This window comes from Penaeus monodon, chromosome 36 (genome assembly GCF_015228065.2).
Source record: "Penaeus monodon isolate SGIC_2016 chromosome 36, NSTDA_Pmon_1, whole genome shotgun sequence".
NCBI classification, from domain to species: domain Eukaryota; kingdom Metazoa; phylum Arthropoda; class Malacostraca; order Decapoda; family Penaeidae; genus Penaeus; species Penaeus monodon.
Genome location: NC_051421.1, coordinates 21,049,751 through 21,064,319, shown reverse-complemented (window position 1 = coordinate 21,064,319; position 14,569 = coordinate 21,049,751). Strand labels below are relative to the sequence as shown.

At 47.4% G+C, this 14,569-nt stretch overlaps 1 protein-coding gene across 2 annotated transcripts in view; it reads right to left on the bottom strand.

The window, feature by feature from the left end:
• Nucleotides 1–234: 234 nt before the first annotated feature.
• Nucleotides 235–14,569, bottom strand: part of LOC119595840 — a 52,090-nt gene continuing 37,755 nt past the window's right edge. For both annotated transcript variants that reach the window (XM_037945030.1, XM_037945031.1), the window contains exons 9-10: nucleotides 4,514–4,653; nucleotides 235–4,392 (exon numbers count right to left, since the gene is read on the bottom strand). In XM_037945030.1, the coding sequence (XP_037800958.1) occupies nucleotides 1,867–4,392; nucleotides 4,514–4,653 (2,666 nt within the window). In that variant the 3' untranslated portion in view covers nucleotides 235–1,866. The remainder of the gene's footprint in view (nucleotides 4,393–4,513; nucleotides 4,654–14,569) is intronic.

Genomic DNA, 14,569 nt, shown 5'->3' with positions numbered 1-14,569 from the left:
AAATGTAATTTATATGCAATCTTTCGTATTCATTTCGGTTTATTATTCGTCTGAAAAGGAACTCGCGAAGGGTTCGAAACGTCATCGATTTATTTTCATTTCTTACAGTGGCTGTTTTCCTTTTCCTTTTCGTATTCATGTATACAAAAAGTAAAATACATAATGGAGTCTGAAGGTGCAATCTAAGATTGAGTCTATCATCATCCTGGTTGATGGGTGCAATAAATGAACATGTAAATACAACAATTTTTTATTGAATCTATATTTACAAAAAGAAAATAACAATCCAACATCCTTGGCGGTACCATAGAGGGTGCAGCCATTTCTTGTCTATGGAATATATAAGTAACATGGCATCAGTGGAAATTGACAAACAACGAAATTGTTGGTCTCTGGTTTATCTCTGGGAAAAATAATGGAAATTATGATTTGTAATTATGAAATAACATCTTTAACACAGCCAAGGTACTTCATTTAAGCTGCCACAGTCTTAAGTCACAGAGGCAAAAGGATCAAAGTCCATTGCTCACAAAGGCTGAAGATATGCAAACAAGAGTGCATTTTGGTCAGCAATTCATTTACCGTACAACAAGAGGTAAAAACCTGGAAACAGGTATCAGCAAAAATAGGTGAACTTCAGTTCCATTGTATATAGGCTATAACAAACAACAACTCAAACTCGCTATGTCTTACACAAACAACCATTTCGCACAATTCGTTGTTTAACAATAATCAAGCTTCTCTCTCTCTAATCCATGGGAGACTATTAGTTACAATATTACCCTTTAATAATAACCATAACAGATCAAGTGACGTGCATAGTCAAACTATTGCTGTGCACTAAGCAACTTAACGTTATGCAGCAATGGGTCTCCGTTGACATCCAACAGTTGCAACAAAATAGGCGTCGAAGGTGATGTGGAAGCTGCAATCTTAAGAAGCAGCTCTTCTAACAACATAAAAGGATGATGGGTAGCTCGGCTTGGGGGAACATAACAGTAAATTTCTCTCTGAGGACATGGTTATGAATTTTAGTGATGAGGAAAAAAATCTGTCAAGGGAGACCATAACACTGATATATTTGGATCAGGTCCACACTCTCTTGAACAAGTCCCATGTTGTCCCAGCCTGTGTACCCATGTGGGGCACCTGGCCCACCTACAACTATGCTCTTTTGCAACAAAATATGATACCTACTATAAACACTACCCAAATGACATCTAAATGCACAAGGGTATAACATCTCTATAATAACGACTAAAACATCACATGTCTAAAAATAAATAACAGCTATCTATAGGGTTCACTATACCTATCACAATGACATTGCATGAGAATGAAGCGATTCTGGGTGATGTGACTCAATCTCACGCCCACACACCTGCAGGTGCAACGACACCTTATGGAGGCGAAAGTGGTTGCGGGGGCGTGGGCAACGACCCCTAACAGGCCTACAGGCTTCAAGTGCAGTGCAACCCATGTGAGGCCATGAGGGCTCTTGACCCCACTGACCATAGCACCAAAAGCACGGCTCTTGCGTGACTCGATGACTCTATCCTACAGCAACCTTGCACGGACTCACTACTCGATTTACGTCCAACGTACACACACACACACATTTGCGCACACACACTGTCTTTTTCACAGTAATGTGCACCTACAGATTACAAGTGAGCATGTGACCCACGGGGCCGCAGTTCACAGCAGTTTAAGCGTTGTACCCTCAGTGTCTGGGTAGTCCCCCACCCAGGAGTCTCCCTGTAAGGCACAAGCGGGCGGAGGCGGGAGAAGTGCCCCCTTTGCCTGCCTTCCAAGCCACAGGGTTAATATGATGGAACAAAACCCACAGTATACACCGTAGGATGCTCACATGACAGCACAGCAAACTGTCCTGCAGGGCACAGGACCCTCTCCAACACTCAGGTTTTTCAGTGGGTGCGGCTGGAGGGGCGGCCTGCCACTGGTGTGGTGTGCTGGGGAAATGGCTGGTGTGGAGGCGAGTGATGAGCCAACACCACTGCTGCCAACAGTACTCCGAGCTTCAGTTTCATCACTGCTCTCCTCTGACTGGACTCCACTGTCCCCTACTTCACCGTGTAGGCCTGTTCTGAAATGCTTAAGGAAAATATCTGGATTCCCGAAGCGCTCTTCCGCTGCTGCTGCCTCGTGTGGAGTGCCGGTAATATGAGCCATGTTATTCAGCAGCTTTTCTGCCTTCAGGATCTCCGTGGCGAGGGACATCGGGGACGCCTCCGAGTGCTGCTGGGCCACGTCGTACTTGTGGGGAACAGTCTCCACCTCCTCAGACCCGCAATCACTTCCGGCTTCCGAGTGAGCCTCGGCCGCCGGGGTTGCCTCTCGGGTCCTGCTGCCGCTTCCCGGAAGGGGCGTGGCGACGGGGGTGGTCTCGTCAACCTCAATGCCTAGCTGGTAGTATTTTGCATATGCTACTGGGTTGTAGATTTCAGGGTTTCCAGAATATTTCTCGATCTCCTCTTCGTCAAAGCTATGATTGGTAGAGGCCGGGCGGCTGGACGATGCCTCGGAATACAGGCGGTCGAAGCTGAGGTTACTGATGGTGCTGGCGCCATCGTACTCGTCAAAAGTCTCGGGAGTGGCCCCCCTTGACCTGCTGCAAGATGCAACCCTTTTGCTGCAGCGCTCCATGTCCGATTTCAGGGCATCACTGGAGTCTGCAACAAAAGGGTTGCCTTCCACGTTTTTTGGATCCATAACAATTGCTTTTGCTTCCTCTGAGATCTCGTCTTCTATATACTCGTCCTCTGTGTCCAGCTCTTGGTCGGCCAGGAGGAGGCTCTGCACCTCCTCGGAGAGGGTGAAAGCCTTCTCAGGAGTGACTTCCCTAATCCACCTCTTCACAGCTTCAGTCACCTTCAAATCTTTTAAACTATCGCGATCTATACTGCTCTCTCTAGTCCCTCCGTCATTCACAGCACCTTCTGTTCTCGAGTCAACACTAATGTCGCATAGATTTGTGTTTCCTGGAACAACAGGACAGTCTTGAGCAATTTCCAACTCCTGAGCAGAAATCTTAGAACATTGGATGTCAGGCTCACTGCTGACTGCCACCTCACCCTGACACTTAGCCTCAGCACCCTTAGTTAAAAAATCACAAACTGACTCGACATTGCTTTCGACACAGACATCACTAGTTTCATTACTGAGTGAGACTTCTGCAGTGCTCGTACAGTGTACTTCACCATCTTCTGAATCTTCTGTGGCTAATTCTAAGGATTTCTCTGTAGTAGTTACTGTATCTTTTTCCTCTATCAATTCTGAACATTTATGATTTTCGCCTATTTTGTGAGCATCAGCGCTGTCAAAAATATCATTTGATTCTGTAAAACTAATTTTGGAACTCTGAACGTCGACATCGGTACTCAAGCCACAATTTTTTTCCTCCTCCTTTTCAGTAACTTCAGACTCCGCACCGGACACAAGGCTTGCACAAACACTTTCTAACTCTGCACTGTCAGCGAGGGCCAACGTAGTGCAACTTTCAGCGTCAGTGATTTCAGTTACCGGCGCTGACACTGGCGTACTTCCGCGGACGTCACTCGCATCTTCACAGCTCACAGGAGTTTGTGAGAGCAGCTCCTCGGCGCCGCTTGCGTCACACTGTTCCGCAACCTTCGGGCTGCTGTCGTCGCTCGCCGTTAACGAAACAGTTTCTGCGGTATTTTCTGCTGTTACTGAAAGGGTATCGTCGGACGATGAAACTTCTGGTAAATCAAGTTGAGCATTAATACATGTTTCGTTTTTTAAAGTTTCCTGAAACTGACTGGCGTCCGAAGAAGCCTCTCCTGCCGTTTCATCGCGAGAGGTCTCCTCAGGGGACTGAAGCTCTAGCCTCGCCGCCGCTGCCTCCTCGCCGGCAGGGTCGCCCTGCTCGGCCGCCGCGCCCTGCTCGCGCGAGGTCCTCCGGTCGCGGGCCTCTAGCTCGTCCGAGGACAGCTCAGTGGCCGCCGTTTCCTCAGACTCCGAAACCCCGGAGTCGGAGGATTCGGTCGAGTCCGACTTCCCGACCTTCGCCCGATCCTGCAGGATTTCCTGGATCTGTCGCCGCTCCGTATCCTGCAGGTCGCTGAAGACCGTCTTGGAGGCGTCGTCGCCGCTCGTTCCGCCCGCCTGCTGCGCCTGCTCGCCCCCCGGAGGAGGCACGGCCTCGGGAAGGTAGGGCGAGTGCTGCACGGACACGAAGCCCTCGTCGTGCGCCTGGTGGGGCAGGGGCGCTTGGGCGGGGAAGGGCTGTGGCACGTACGGAAGGCCGTGCACGTGGCACACGGAAGCGGGGTCCAGCGGCACCACGTATCCGCCGGGCGTGGCCACGAAGGGCTCCCCCGTGTACAAGTGGGGGTCCAGGTAGCCTCCCTGCAAACGAGAAACACGACTGTAATATAAACCCGAAGGAGAAACCGAAGGAGAAACGCCAATGACGCTCACTAATAGCAGGTGTTCGGCAGAGAGAAATGTCAAGGACGAGGACACTCACAGATGCGGACTCGAGCTGGCGGCGGCGCTGGTATTTCTTCTTCTTTCTCTTGCTGTAGTTCCGTTGCTGTTGCTGCTGTTGGTGTAGTTGCTGCTGCTGCTGCTGCTGGTCAGCCACGACTACCGGATATCCGTAGATGACTGCAAGGAAAACGAGGATCGTAAGGAAAAAGCCGAAATTGCGAAAAATTAAAATACTTAAAATTAAATTTCCGAACGCATCAGCGCCGAACTGAGTGCTGAAAAACCTCGTTAGTGAGAAGCGGCGCTCCACCCGCGGCCATCCCCGCAGCGCCTCAGCGGAAGCTTACCGCGCCCGGAGGGGGGAGGGGGGGGGGTCCCGCGGAAGCCCTCTGCCTGATGACGGTCGTAATTGCCTTCACGTAACATTCCCCTGGCGAGCTCGCCAATCACATACGCATTCATACGCGTTCATACATACGCCATTGAACTCTTTTCACAGGGAATCAAGGCAAATACAACCGTCTTCAAATATGCAATTTATGAATTTCCCAGGGAAATTACGCGGGGAAATACAAAACACGAAAAGCATGTATACAGGCAAACAAACATATGCAAGGGCACACACACACACACACACACACACACACACACACACACACACAAATATTTTTATGTATTACCCACAAGCAACAGCCTCCCGTGGGACGCAGCGTACCCCGAACACTTCCCTCTAAATATGGAAAGCACCACTGACAGGAGCGACGGGGTCACTGAGTGCACCCATCACAAATGCGTCACATGCCAACCGCTCCCCCACTCTCTCTGCATACTGCACCATTCGTCGTGTCCTCTCCTTACCACAACCAGTCCCAGATTTCTCACAACTGCTTGTCCAAGCACGAACCCACAGCAGGGCGAAGGGGGTGCCACCAGGCCTGGATCACGGCGCACGGTGCTAGTGCCAGCAGCAGCGCGGGTGCCTGCTTGTTGCGGGGCGGAAGGCTCACCGCTGGAGCCTCGCCTCTCGCACTAACAACGCCCTGCTTCGCTTTTGTTTCTTAGTTTTTGAGACTACTCGCACAAAAAAATAACATGGCAGTTCTAAGCTATTTTCCCATTTACAACCACGAATGCTTGAAGAAAAAGGAACTCAAATAGTGCGTCGTAACTCTGCAGTTGAGTGTGCTGCCATCTGTTGACCGTCTGAAGAGCCTCGCAGTGGCACTGCATATACGGGCCGGTGCAAACATACTCAAGTTGTCCTTGCTCTCGCTCGCTCATTTTCTCTCTCAAATGTGTATGTATGTTTGTGTATGTGTGTGATAATATGTGTACAGCAGCGTGTGTTTATCATATAAATTAGCAATACACAAAATGTGAAGTACAGTGTACGTATGTATGAGAGTATATGTGTGATAGTTCGTCTGCTAGTATGTCTGCAACAGTATGTGTGTGTAATACAGGACAAATGTGTAATGCATTATACCTGTATTACAATGTACAGTATGTATCAACACGTACGCATAAACATACATAAACATATATCTACATATAAAACAAAACCATACACACAGAAAAGAAGGAAGAGAGAGAGAGAGAGAGAGAGAGAGAGAGAGAGAGAGAGAGAGAGAGAGAGAGAGAGAGAGAGAGAGAGAGAGAGAGAGAGAGAGAGAGAGAGAGAGAGAGAGAGAGAGAGAGAGAGAGAGAGAGAGAGAGAGAGAGAGAGAGAGAGAGAGAGAGAGAGAGAGAGAGAGAGAGAGAGAAACAGACCTAAAATGGCCATGATTAATAAGCAAAACACAGTCACCAACCAACAAAAATGCACACGAAGTTAGAACAGAAAATGTGTGCTGTCTACCAAGTCACGAGTGGAGGCAGGGGGAGGGGTGGGGTAGGGCGGACGGGGAGAGGAGAGGGGAGGAAAGGAGAGGCGGGAGAGGGAAGGGGAGGAGAGGCGGGGGAGGGGAAGGCGAGGAGAGGAGAGCAGGGGAGAGGGGAGGGCAGTTTACTCTTGGCTCTGAATGACGTCAAAGGCTTCATTTTTTTCTGCTGTTCTCTCTCTGTATGTCTCTGTCAGTCTTTCTGTCTGTACACCATATGATCTTATCATTCAGATTCATTTCAGGTTTTAAAGGATTTGTTATTTCTATCTATTAAGCGTGTCGGTCCGTCTGTGAGTCCGTCTACCTTATTACTTTATTACTGTTTATTGGTCAGATCCACTTTAGGTTTTGAGTAATTTGTGTGTCTCTGTGTCTGTCCGTTTGCCTGCATGTCTATCTCTATCAGTCTATTTGTCAGTCTATCTGTCAGTCTCTGTGCCTGTTTGCCTGCCTGCCTAAGTCTACCCATTCCTCCTGCCATTTCCTCCCTACTTTGGAGCCACCAACTGTAAACATAACGAGGGCGTGATCGGAAGAGCGGAAAACCAAAACAAAACCCTTTAGCAGCAACAAACAGTCAAACGGTCCTGCATAACCGGTAAACATCTTACAGATACGTTAATAAAGTATTCTATTACCACATGATCATAGAATTTAGATGCATTAAAAAAATCTGGAATACACACATTTGGCTGTTTCGAAATTAGCAGTTTCTGTATAAAATCAGAGTGTTAGCGTGTGTGTGTGTGTTGTGCTCGGGTTTGGGCACTCATTTGCATGTATGCATGACTGATATGTATATTTGTACGAGTGCACATTTGCCTACATGCGTACGTGTAGAGTATAAAGAGATGAGAGAATAACAGAAGCAAAAGGAGGAAGGGGAACAGAAGACGCGAAGAAGGCGGAAGGAAAGAGAAAGAGGGAAGAAATCTTGGGGACAAAAAAACGTAGAGAAAAAGAAAGCCAAACACGACGAGCAGATACTCCCCTCGCCTTCCCTAGCCAAGAGAGATCGAGTTAAACAGTGGATTATTTATAGCAAGGTTGCAGCACGGGAGGGAGGGAGGGAGGGGGAGGGAGGGAAGGGCCATTTTTTTCTCTCTCTCGCTCTCATTTTCACTCCTATTCTCTCTCTCTCTCTCTCTCTCTCTCTCTCTCTCTCTCTCTCTCTCTCTCTCTCATTGTCATTCTCTGTGAGAGGCATACTGTATTACAGCGTACAGTATGTATAAACACGTACGCATAAACAAAAATAAACATACATCTACATACAAACAAAACCGCGCACACAGAAAACAGGCGAGATAAGGGAATTAAGGAAGGAAGGAATTGAGGAAGGAAGGAAGGAAGGAAGGAAGGAAGGAAGGAAGGAAGGAAGGAAGAAAAAGAGGGGAAAGGAGAGCCCTTCCCTCCCCTCTCCCCGCCTCTACTCATTCATTCACTCACTCACTCACTTACTCACTCACTCGCTCTCTCTCTCTCTACGTCGACACCACATGACCTGGGAGGTACTTGGCGCCCGTGTCGATACTCTCCTTCCCTCAGCCGCCCGCGGAAGCCCCTCGGGGCGCTTGAGTCACCACTCCCCCCCTCTTTCTCCTCCCCCTCCCCGCCCACTACTGTTTGAAATTTACTCCAGAAGCAAACGTTCTGAGCAAAGGAAACAAAAGTCAAACAACCAAAATATCACGCAATTAACGAAGGCCACATTTGCCATCCGCCCGGTCCAAACGCGCCATTCCTTGCCTCGCGCGTCCGTCGCTCCGTCACCACCTGCTCTCCGTCTCCGTCGCGAGTCCATTCATAAGGAGCGAAGTGGGAGGCGATAAGCGAGAGGGAAGTGGCCGTTAAACCCTTCCGTTCCCGTGTCTGATCGCGGGACGAGCGCGCGGGTCCGACAACAAGCCTGGCAGTTGGAACACAGCGACGAAATCCCCGTCTTAAGTGAGCTTTCGGAGAATCGCGGACAGAAAAGGGCGATGGAAATTCGTCCATTTTTAAGAGGGTCGCTCAAAATAAAACGTCCCCAACGCTTACGAAGCCCATGTTGTGCGAACGACAGAGGATACTGTTAAAACAACTGATCCCATATAATAATTTCATGATTACTTCAACATTAATAATAGAGACACTCATTCAGATTTTTTGTTTCCATCTTACTAGGTTGCATGCATTTATAAACCAGTTGGCATCCATTCTGCTCTCAAGCTCCATTATGCAATCCACTCGAACGCAGCACAGTGCCCCCCCCCCCTTACCTCCCTCGCCGCTGATTCATAATCGACAAGATACAAATGCCCCGCGAAGTCCCTGGCACACACGGCCCCGCGCGCCCTTCAAGCACCTTCAGGCTCCATCTCGCCAGGGACTGCCGGGCCATCGCGCGGACTTCAATTGATAGAGCAATTTATCCGTTTAGTGCTGTCATTAGCTGCCACGGCAAAGAGAGAAAAGATTTCTGTAAAGTGACACGGACGACTACAGACCACGGACAAAAGCGGAAAGGAGGAGGGAAGGGTGGAAGGAAGGGAAGGAGGAGGGAGGGGAGGATGAGGGAGAGGAGGATGAGGGAGGGGAGAGAGGAAGAGAAAAAGAAAGGAGAAGGAGGAGAAGGAGGGCCCTAAGAAGGAAGATAGGAAAGGAGAGACGGATTGTGAGAGAAAGAAAATGGAAGGGAAGAAAATAACGAGGCGAAAGTGAAATGGGATGGATCAAAGCAAGGAGAGACGGGGAAAGAAATAAAAGAATGAGCGGAAATCAGATAGGAAAGCAAAGAGAGAAAGAAAGCATAAAGGCGAGACGAGAGAAAGACGAAGCGTAGGCGGGGGAGACGGATGAAAGGGGGTGGGGGTGGAGGGGTAGAGAGCAAGAGAGAAAATTTGAAAAGAATGGAAAACACGAATCAAGGAGACACCCCGCCCTCACCCAAGAGATGGCGAGGCGAAGGGCGCGACGACGCTTCATGAGCACCTCGAGACGATGACTCTAGACGCTCAAGGAAATGCCAAGTTTCACCTCGGAATCTGACAGCCCTCACTCTCCATCACTCACCATCTATCACTCACTACCCATCACTCACTCCGTCCCAGCTGGACAGAACATGATAGCAAGTCCGGATAAAAAGAAAACGAGGAAGAAAAAAGAGAAACAGAAAAAAACGCAAGAAGGAAGGAGAACTAGAGACGCAGAAGGCAAAGAGAGGTAATGAGGAATCCGGAAGCCAACTCATAAAAAGGGAATGGCACGGCGAGACGCGAGAGAGGAGGAGCTGTGAGGTCGCCATCGCAACGACAACAAAAATGAGCGTCAGCATGCCGTAGCGAGGTAATGAAAAAAGTGGAATGTGTGCAATAATAGAGGAATGATAAGGGCGAAAGAACAAATATTAAAAAAAAATATATCGTGAAGCCATAAAGAAAAAACAAATGAAGATTCCAGGTTAATGCCTCATAACACAGCTAAGTTCGAGCAAATATCAATAAAACGGCGGAAATTTATAAAAGAAAAGTGAAGAAAAAAAAATGATCACAAATGACACGAGCAGCACAGAGCGACGACATTAAAAAGGAAAAGATTAATGACATGAGGTGCTCCCCCTCCCCCTTTCCCCCCTCCCCCTCCCTCTCCATCCTCAATTCTTCCTTCCTCTCCCTGCTCCCTCCTTCCTTCCCCGTTCCCTTCCCTCCCTCCTTTCTTCCTTCCTCCCTCTCTCTCCAACATCCATATCCTCCTTCCTCTTACTCCCTCCTCCCTGCCTTCCTCTCCCTATCCCTCCCTCCCTCCCTCTTCATCCTCCATCTACTCCTCTCTCCATCCTTCTCCCTTCCTCCCTCCTTCCCTCTCCATCCTCCTTGCTTCCCCCCCCTCCCTCCACCCCCTGCCCCCTCCTTCCTTCCCCCACCCTCCCTCCACCCCCCTGCCCCCTCCTTCCTTCCCCTTCCTCGCCGCCCCACCACCTGAGGGCAAGAAAGGCTTACGGTCGCCGGCGGCCGCGGGGACGTGGCTGGCAAGTCCAAACGCGGGGGGTAGGGGGTAGGGGGTAGGGGGGAGGAGTGGAGGTTGACGAGGGGAAATTAGCAAGGAATAACAATAATGACAGTTTCTTAAACGATGATGATCATTAGTGATGATGATGATAATGACTGATGATAGATGGTGATAATAATAAATAAAAATCGTCCGGATATCTTACTCATGGTACGCATAATAGTGAAACACACACACACACACACACTCACACACACACGCTCACACACACACACACACACACACAATTTTCCTTCTCCGTCTCTCTGTCCTATCTGTGATCAAACCCTAAACATACCCCCGAATTAAAAATTAAATCAACCACCAAACATACAGCCTAAAAAAAAGAGAGAGAGAGTCATTTTTACTCTTACATTCCTCGACACTGCTGGGTAGAAATCGAGAACATTCGATTGCCGGAGGCTTCGGGAATCGGGAGGAAGCGAAAAACAAAAGGGGAGGAGGAGGGAAGGTGGGAGGGATGGTGGGAGGGAGGGATGGAAGGTGGGAGGGATGGTGGGAGGGAGGGAGGGAGGGAGGGAGGGAGGGAGGGAGGGAAAGAGGGAGGGAGGGAGAGAAATCTGACCTCTTTACCGTTCTACTTCCGTCCGCCCTCTTCTAGCCTAATTCTCATTTTTTTTTTTACCATACTTCCCTTCATACCTCCTCCTTTTTTTCCCACCCTCTCCCCTCCTCCCCCTCCCCCTCCCCCGCCCCCCACGTGACCAATCGTTTTATGACTCTGCGGCGGCGCAAGACCCTCGTGTGTCCGGCAGGTCGTCATCGCCGCCCGCGACCAGAAGCCGCCCACACGAAACAACATATAAAATTATCAATAACAGAAATAAATAAATGAATAGATGATACAGGTCAATAAATAAAATCAATTTCAATAACGGAAAGATATGGATAAATAATATAATAATAAGGAAGCCAGCGCGAGAGGCTAAGGAAAAAAAAAAACAGAAATGAATATACAGATAATAAAGATAAATAAAGTAAAATGAAATTGAAAAAAAAAAAGAAATGTATGAACAGAAAATATAATATTGAGAATATAAATTTCTACGTAAATACCTGTACGTAAACACTCTGGTCTTTCATACATCAAAATGTCACATGAAAAAAAAGAAAAAAGAGAGAGAGAAAAAAAAAAAAATGAACGAAAATATAAACCTTTCATATAAAACATTTCACATAAAAAAATTACAAGTCACTTCCTAGCTCCACTTTGAACGACAAAACAGACCTGAAATCACCCACACTTTTTTTTTCTCCTACAGTGAATAAATCAAACACAAAACGTTCGGCAGTTGCAGCGGCGGCAGCGGTGTCAGCAAGCAAGTAATCTGACGAGAGTAATCAGCTCTAAAGCGCTTGAGTGTCAGCTTCCGAAAGCCTCGGAGTAGCCCGAGATTTCTTCCTTTCCTCTCTCTCGATCCTTTTATGATGGATGAACACGTTCCCGGTATTTCCTCCGCTGGTTTGACGCTGCAGGAAAATGCTTTTGTATATTCCGTCAATTTTTAAGACACTAAGCTTGACAACGATGCAAAGCCGCCGATTTTCTCGGCTTCGAAATACGATCTTCGCGTGCACTTTTCTCGACATTTTGTCTCGATCTAAAAACCGCTAAAAATGATAAAATAAAACAGAACATTCTAAAAAAAACTGACCCGATTATGAAATTATTTTTTATAACGGATTTTCCTTGGCTAGGAGGTCTGATCTGAGTCTCTCTCTCTCTCTCTCTCTCTCTCTCTCTCTCTCTCTCTCTCTCTCTCTCTCTCTCTCTTCTCTCTCTCTCCCTCTCTCTCTCAAACCTACACTCGTTCTTCTTCATACACTCAGTACCCTCTCCCCTTCTTCCATCTTTATCCTCTCTCCTCTCTCTCTCCTCTCTCTCTCTCAAACACTCACACTCTCCCTGTCTCTTTCTCTTTCTCTCTCTCTCTCTCTCTCCTCTCTCTCTCTCTCCCTCCCTCCCTCTCACTCTCAAACACTCGCACTCTCCCTGTCTCTTTCTCTCTCTCATACACTCAGTAACCCCTCTCCCCTTCTTTCACCCTTCTTCCTCCTGTCTCTGTCTCTGTCTCTCTCTCTCTCTTTCTCTTTCCGTGCCTTTAAACTTCCTCCTTAAAAAAATCTCACGCGCCATAAAACCGCACGTGAGGATACACATTCCCCGTTTTCTGACAACCGATATACTGGCCGTCACATAATTATTTCCTTGTTTCACTGACACATTTATGACCGAGGAGAAAAATACGGAGGAGAAGAGTAAAAAAAAAATGGGGGGAAGAGAAAGGGTAAACATGGGAGAGAGGGAAAGGAAAGAAGAAATAGGAAGAGAAAAAAAAGGAAGAAATGAAATGAAGGAGGGAAATACAGATGTAAATCTTGAGAGAAGAAAGAAAATGAGATAAAATAAAGCAAACGAAAGGAAGGAAAAGGCAACGAAATATAAGAAAAGAAAAAGGAAAGAAAAAGAGTTCAAAGAGAGAACAGAAACACACCCAGCCCACACACACACAATACCCATCCTCAAGCCCTCAATCAGTGCGTGACGCTAACGCGATAACGCCGATACCCGAGTGAGGTATCGGCCAAGAAGTGTTGCTTTTTATGGCCCTGTCTCCTCCGTCAGCGCCGAGTACTGGCTGGAGCGCGTTGGAAAGGCCATAAAACGGAACTGGTGTCATCAAGGTAAGGTACCGCCAGGTAAGTGACAAGAAAAAGGAAGAAAAAAAAATATTTGTCATAAAATGAATGAATTAATAAATGAGTTGCTAATGAATAATGATAATTTTGGAAAATGTGCCGTGCCAAGTATTGAGAGACAAAGACAAAGGAAGTAGATATATTACCCAAACATTTTCCTTCTGTGAAAATCGAGTTTTAAAAAGTTCCTTTTAACTTAAAAATCGGCATTTTACGCGCATTGAGATTCATCGCTTGCTCTCCCCCTCAATCTGTTTCCATCTTTCAATCTCTCTCTCTCTCTCTCTCTCTCTCTCTCTCTCTCTCTCTCTCTCTCTCTCTCTCTCTCTCTCTCTCTCTCTCTCTCTCCTTTCCACCCCTCTTATTTTCTTCCCTCTTTACTTTTATCATCCACGTTTTTCTGTCCTCGTCCCTCCTTGCAAAGAGACGGGACTCCAGAGGAGAAAGGAAACCCCAGTATCTTGACAGCCCGGGGCATTAGCGCACAGAGAGGCCGACGTTGCACTCAAAGCCTCTCCGTTAATTCCCTGTTGTTTACCGAGACGCGGGAGCCATATACTCACGGGGCGCAACTCGATTTGAATTCGGAATCTCGTTTCAGCCTCACACGAAATACGCGTCTTTGATAAAGGCTCGCTGGAGACAACGGTGCCGAGGCCCCGGGAATCGAGGGCAGGGGGTGACAGGGGGAGAAGGGGGAGAGGGAGAGTGGTGGGGGAAATGGAAAAGGAAGAAAGGAAAGAAAAGGGGAAAAAGAGGGGGGAGGGGAAAAGGGAAGGACAAGAGGGGGTGGGAAAATGAGGGCGAGGGAAAAGGGAAGAGAAGTAAAATGAGGGAGAGGAAGAGAATCAGGAGCAGAGGGGAAAAGGGGGCAAGAAAAAAAAGAACGGATTAATGGAGAGAGGGGAAGAGGGGAGCAAAAAGAAGAGAGAGAAGCGAGAGTGCGACTAGAATAACAATCATGTTTCACTGTTATCTACTTTAGCGTCGCAACTTCTGAGTTATTGCCTCACGCAGGTAGGCTTAGACCGCAGCGCCATTTATCACGTAGGAGGGAAGGGGAGACGGGGAAGAGGAAGTGATTATACATACATACATACATACATACATACAACACACACACACACACACACACACACACACACACACACACATATATATATATATATATATATATATATATATATATATATATATATATATATATATATATATATATATATATATATATATATAACGTAAAATATATAGCACGACAGAGAAAATTGCGAATATAAAGCGCCATACAGTATACTTATACAAGCCAGAAAATTAACTGAAAGAGAAAAGGAGAAAAAAGCAAGAGAATGTGCTCGAAACGGCTTCGCATACTGCGAATGAAATTAACTGCAAAAGTAAACACGGAATGTCTTTTCCCCGCGTAAAAAAGTATGCGGAATGCAGACAGTAAAGAGCTACGG